This window comes from Drosophila pseudoobscura, chromosome 2 (genome assembly GCF_009870125.1).
Source record: "Drosophila pseudoobscura strain MV-25-SWS-2005 chromosome 2, UCI_Dpse_MV25, whole genome shotgun sequence".
Classification (NCBI taxonomy): Eukaryota; Metazoa; Arthropoda; class Insecta; order Diptera; family Drosophilidae; genus Drosophila; species Drosophila pseudoobscura.
Window position 1 is genome coordinate 17,219,199 of NC_046679.1, and position 6,124 is coordinate 17,225,322.

General features: G+C 45.4%; 1 protein-coding gene across 1 annotated transcript; it reads right to left on the reverse strand.

Annotated features, from left to right (window-relative positions):
* Positions 1 to 596: 596 nt before the first annotated feature.
* On the reverse strand, positions 597 to 1,346 carry LOC6897416 (uncharacterized). Its single transcript, XM_002137532.3, has one exon. The coding sequence runs from the start codon at positions 1,254 to 1,256 to the stop codon at positions 867 to 869; it is 390 nt and encodes a 129-aa protein (XP_002137568.2). The 5' UTR covers positions 1,257 to 1,346; the 3' UTR covers positions 597 to 866.
* Positions 1,347 to 6,124: the final 4,778 nt, after the last annotated feature.

A 6,124-nucleotide genomic window follows, 5' to 3' on the forward strand; every position in this document is an offset into this window, starting at 1 on the left:
TCAGCACTTGAAAAAATAACTGCAACAACTGCAGGACGCGACTCTCGTGGAACAACAATTTTCAACTGCTGAATGGCAATTGAAACTAAGACTAGGGCCAAATGTTTCGATTGTGGGCGCTTAATGAATTTTATTGATTGCAAGGGCGAAACAGGAGCAACAGCAAGCAAATGGACCCCATTTACAGCTTAAAAATATTTAATTACCATCCCTCAGCCCCAGCCCCAGAACCAGCCCCTGACCCAGCCCCAGCCACCTCCTGGGTGGATGGGGTGGTTGGGCTCAGTGTTTCAGGTCTTGCCACCAAATTGCAATTAATCTTCTTTTAACAGCAAACTTTTGATCCGCTTTATTTGCATTTCACTTCGGCCCCAACGGCGGCACAGCAGTGGAAAGCGACGGTGAAAGTGGACGAAATGAATGGTGGTGGGGGGCTCGGTCGCAAAAATAACGAAAATGCTTGTCATAAAAAATTATCAAGGGTTAAAAATTATGTTACGCGTTTCATTTTTGGTGGCTGTGAAATGATTTATGCAAAATCTGTGCCCCAACAACAACAATAGTAACCCAACAGCAAAACAACAGCAAAATGAATATAAATTGTGCAATTTCATGTTTTTCTTTCGCCCCAACTTGGCGCAACTTTTTATGTCCAGCAAATTAATTTAAAAGTATCTCGCAACAGCCACCCACAGCCACAGCCACAGTTACAGCAACAATAAGACCACAACAATTGCCACAAGTACACATTAAGCCCAGCAAGCAAACTGCAGAAGGGTCGTCGTCGGGCCGCGTCGCGCTGCACATTATTTATAATCTCACATTGAATGAATGAATTTCATGTTTGTCGGTGGTTGAGCTACGCATTAGCCGATTATAATTTTCTGATAGCCCAGGTAGCCCGGATAATAGCCATAGTACGGGGGTGCAGGCCCGTAAGAGCCGTAGCCCAGGCCGGGAAAGGACCAGCCGTAGCCACTGCCCCAGCCGCCGAAGGGATAGCCCGGGAAGCCGACGCTTAAGAAGATGCCACGCTCTCGACGGGCACCTCGTTGCTGCTCCTGCTGCTCTTCCCTCCGCACCGCAGAGCCGCCAATTTCCGGCTCCAATGACAGCAGATCCGTTGTTACAGCGCCAACTGGTGCCACTTCCTTGTCATCAGCTGCGCCGACGCTGACAGCCGCCGCTCCAGTCAAGTGCGTGCCCCGCAACAGCAGCAGCAGCAGCAGCGCAGCCAGCGTCTGTGTGGCACGCATTTTTAAATATTTAATTCAGCTGCGAGATATGATATTTATATTTAATTCAATCGACAAGCCGCGTCTGTGTTTTCCACCCAACTGCCAGTCAAAGGGCCGCAGATATTTCCTATTTATACCCGAAACGAATGTGAAAATGCGGGTTGAATTTAATGCCAACACCATTTGTATTTGTTTCAAAGTCCGCTAATTGTGGCCAATGCAAATTGTTTAATACAAAAAACTACATAGACACACAATTCCAAAAAGCAAACCAATAAAGTAGCAAAGGGCGTGAGACAAAAAATGTGCTAACAAATGAGTCGCATTAGACGGGGGCAATCAATGGGGCAGCAGTTAAGAGTCGAGCTGGACTGTCAAATCCGACTTTGGGAGACACTAATTTTGAAATTATCAATAAACATGTTCACATACTCGCTACAATTTGATGGTACAACTTTTTTCAGAATATACAATTCCACTCTTAATTTTTGCTCTGAACTTGGACTGATGACATCCATCCCTCAATAGCTAAATCGCTTCATGAACCGAATTATTTGGGGCATGACGGCATTTGTCTGACATTTGTCGCTAGTACACTCACATCCACACATGAATAGCCCCGGCGCAGGCAGTTGAATGACTGGCTGACAGACAGACAGACCTTGTGTCCCTTTTCACACATTACGCATACGCCACGTTACTTCTTTCTTTGGATCCAATCGCCTGCTTGCCTGCCTGGTTGCCTGCCTGCTGCGCGTCAGCTGCCAATTGACACATTTCATGTTCAGATAGGCGTAAATAACAATTATTGTAATTTTTCACAGCGCTCGTTGCGAGACAAAGCGCAGACTTGTGACGATTCAGGCGATAATACCAGAGCGCAACCTTAACCGAGAGCGTGTGAACCTTGAACTTGAGTGACAGGGGCAAAGGCGACGGCGACGGCAACGGCTCCGGATGCTTTTTTGAACAGCTTTCTCCCACCATCGGAGTGTCGATGTGCCCGTGTCGGCGTGTGTGCTGTGCGCTTGTTTGTGCTGTTTGCCAATGTGTCAACATTTTAGATTGCCTTGCATGATTTGCAAGAAAAATGAAAACAATAGTTGAGTTTACGCTCTCCACTCGACCCTATGTCAGCGCAACAGCAACAGCAACAGCAACAACAGAGCCAGGGCAGGGCAGAGGCAGAGGCAGAGGCAGAGGCAGAGGCAAAGGCACAGCCAAAGGCAAGTACCGCTGTCAGCATGTCACGCGATTTGTTGCCCATGAACAAGTATGAAATGAATATATTTGTCATAAAGAAAAGTCATGGCTCTTCGGTGGGTGTGGGTGTCGCCGAGTTCTTTATCCCCGATTAACAAGTGCTAAGCCAAAGGGTAGAGTAAAAAGTGCTCGACCAATGTATACCTAGAAGGCTGCTTAGGAGTATTATGAAAAAAATTAAGCATGTATGACGATCAAGGATACACAACTTTCAAAACATAAGCGATTAGTGATTGATTCTCGGGCAACCTGAAGGTAATTTCCAAAAACTACATGTAGATATTATATATATATAGGTGTCGTTTGGCTAAAGGCTTTACTTTTTATTCTGTTGCCCGAAACAAAACATTTAGTTTATCTAAAAAATAACCTTGATCGAAATAATCTCCTCTGTCTTTCTGACCAATATACCCAGAGTATGCCTCTGGCAATCGCGTTGAGCAAAAAACCCCCGCAATGAGAAATCAGAATTGGGTTAGTTCCGTCGCATTTTAATTCTATTTGCACATTCGAGAAAAACTTACAAATACAAAGACAAAGACAGACAACAAACAAAGGAACAGAGCAGAAAAGAACAGAACAGAACCAGAAATTGCGACGCCTAGATAACTTCAGCAACTTTTCGCGAGAATATCGCGACTTGCGACTTTGGTATTGTGTGCATTTGCGTTAGTACGAGTGCGAGTGTGAGTGTGTGTGTGTATGAGTATCTGTGCGAGTGTCAACAAATGACTCGAATGAAATTTATAAGCAAAGTTAGCTGAGCGCAGTAGCAGTGGCAGTAGCAGTGGCAGTGGCAGTGGCAAAGTTGATAAGGGTTCGGCAGTAAGTGAAGTTTCACCAAGATGCCCCGCCAGAGATACCGAGGGGGGACTTTAGCCCGGCATAGTTGTGGTCCCAAAAGTTCAACAGGAGGCCAATAACATGGCCAATGTATTAATTTACGCAAGTCAAATGCAAACTTTGAGTTTAGTTTGAGTTAATTAAATGCCCGGCCGCTGTCGCTGCCGATGCACAAGAGCTCAACTCAAACAGAAACTGATGATAAAAGGGTAATGGAAAGCCATCCAACCAAGCAGAGTACTGGTCAAGAAAGCAGGCCCTCTACCTCGACGAACCGAATGGAACGCAGACCAGCGGTCGCTGAGAATGAGAGGCCTCCCACTTATGATTAAGCCACCCATCTGGCTGGTGGCCAGTGAGTGCTGGGGGAAATCTTTGAATAAAGTTTCAGAGGCGAAACTCTTTAGCATGAAAGCAAAGAATACTCGGCCATTTAATGAGTGAATACCAAGAGAAATCTTTAATCAATGGAACGCCCTCAGTGGCGCCTTCGGAATGTGGTACCTATAGGTATGTATCCATGAAATGGAGCTTGCATTAGGTATTTCTATCTTTAATTCATAGCAAATGGAATAACACTAGCAAGTCCCCACTGATAATTACATTTTGTAGCTTGTGATCATTTAAGCATCACATAACTCGTAAACATCATTAGCATTGACTGCCAAGCCACTGAAACGCTAAGACCTCTCCACCACTCCGACACTTCCCTAGGCCTAATGAAACCCACTTCAGATGCACTTCTCAGTCAACTGTGGTTTAGCTTCTTACGAAGTTCCGAAGTTGCTTTAAATTAATTCATACATACATACATATATTGTGCATACTATGATTCAAATTGAATTAACAATTATAATTATACTTGCCATCGTTGCCTGGCACCCTGGCACCATGACAGACACACGCACCATATTCAATTAACTCTTTCACAAGGAGGAGGATTGGAAGTCGCAAAACGTTGCATGCACTCTTAAGAGCTCTATTAAAAACGCATTTATATCAGAGCCACCGAGGACCAAGGAGGAACATTCGGGAGCGAAGGAGGCGAGAAGGCCCCCCTCTCTGCAGCTCTGCTTTTCCTCGAACGTCACAAAACAGAAAGTTGCCTCTGACATTTGTCCGACAGTATTTTCACACTTAATGAGAACGTTACATATTTTTCTTTGGAGCGAGTCAATTACCCCATCCTTTCTCTCCCTTCAAGAAGCGAACCACCTTCCCACCTCTTTGCTTCCACCATTCATTCCCCGAGAAGCAATTTTTATTTAATTAGCGTTGATTTACGGTTTGCCAGGCCATAAAACTGGTCTACCAGCAGAACCATTGTTCGCATAATCGCAGTAATGTATATCCAGCTCGAACGTATCAAATATCTTTGATCTATAATAGTCGTATCAAAACGCATTTTGCCTAATCATCATTTGAGCCCGCCTCCCCGCGGCCTCACCCAGGGGCAATGACAGGTTGTGAGAGAAAAAGTAACTTTTTCAATTTGGTATAGCTTAATTGTTATCGTTGTGGCTGCTACTCTGCCACTGTTTGGGCGACTCTGCCTCTTTTTGTTATGACAGGGCACTTTGCGATGTCATTGTCGCTGTCTCGGAGTCAACGCCGGAGACGCGACAGCTAATGTGTCGCCTCTTATTGGGGCTTCCCCAAAAAGGTTACTTTTCATATGACTTTTATGACATCGTAGTCGGCCAATAAATAAAGCATGACGCGATTCGAGTTGCGTCCCTGTGTCCCTGTGTCTGATCCTTCCAGGGAGACGGAGACGGAGCCGTAGACGGTGGCTGAGGCGGAGGCGAAGCACCGCAATGTGCCCAAACAAATGCCAAAGTAATCAGCTGGTTAGCTGACTGGCTGCTTGCCTCCTGCAAAAAGTCAAAAAGCAGTTTGGCAGAGTGTGTGGCTGCTTTAAATTCGTGCAGTCAGCACACAAAGAACACCCCAATACCCACTCGGAGCTGGAGCTAGAGCCGGACTCGTGGCCCGTGCCCCGTGCCCCGTCTTGTCACACTCGACACAACTTAACTCTTGAACACATGCCGCCAGCAGGCACAGAGAGGAGAAACTTTTGTGACGACGCCAAGGACGAGGACAGCAACAATGAAGACGACGTCGACCAAAACTTGCACTCGACACAGACACACAGACACACAGCCACACAGGCACTCTCACATAGACATATAGAAATAGAAATGGTCCCTAAAGTCCGGGGATCGCACAATGGTCAATAAGTGGAGCAATTTCTATGAAAATTGGGTCACGAAATGGCATCGAAGTTGGAATTTCAAAACGGTGCCTCCTGGCCTGCAATTGTAATTGATATTTGAAATGTCATATTTGGGAGCGGTTACATGGAATCGATTAAAGTTAGGGAGGAATACAACGATCATTTAAAGGCAATAAGTTAGTCCCAATGGATTTTCATGAGAACCTACTATATGCCATAGACAGAGTACAATCAGTCTCAGTGCACACAAAAACAATCATACATAACTACACCAAAACGATAATTAGAAATGCCCCAGTTCCCTTTCCCCTTCCCCTTCCCTTTCCCTGGCCAGGTCGTTTGGGGAATGTGAATGAGAGCTCATGGATGGGTCTTTAACCGGCCATTCATCGACTGCCACCCACTGTGCGACTGCCAGTTGGTATGCTGGGTAATTAGCCGTATTGAATTTTTGGCATAGAAATATACAAAGAATACCAAAACTTTGTTTTGTGCGCTTTGCGGCTGCCAGAGAATTTCACAACTTGTCAAATTTTACGTTGTT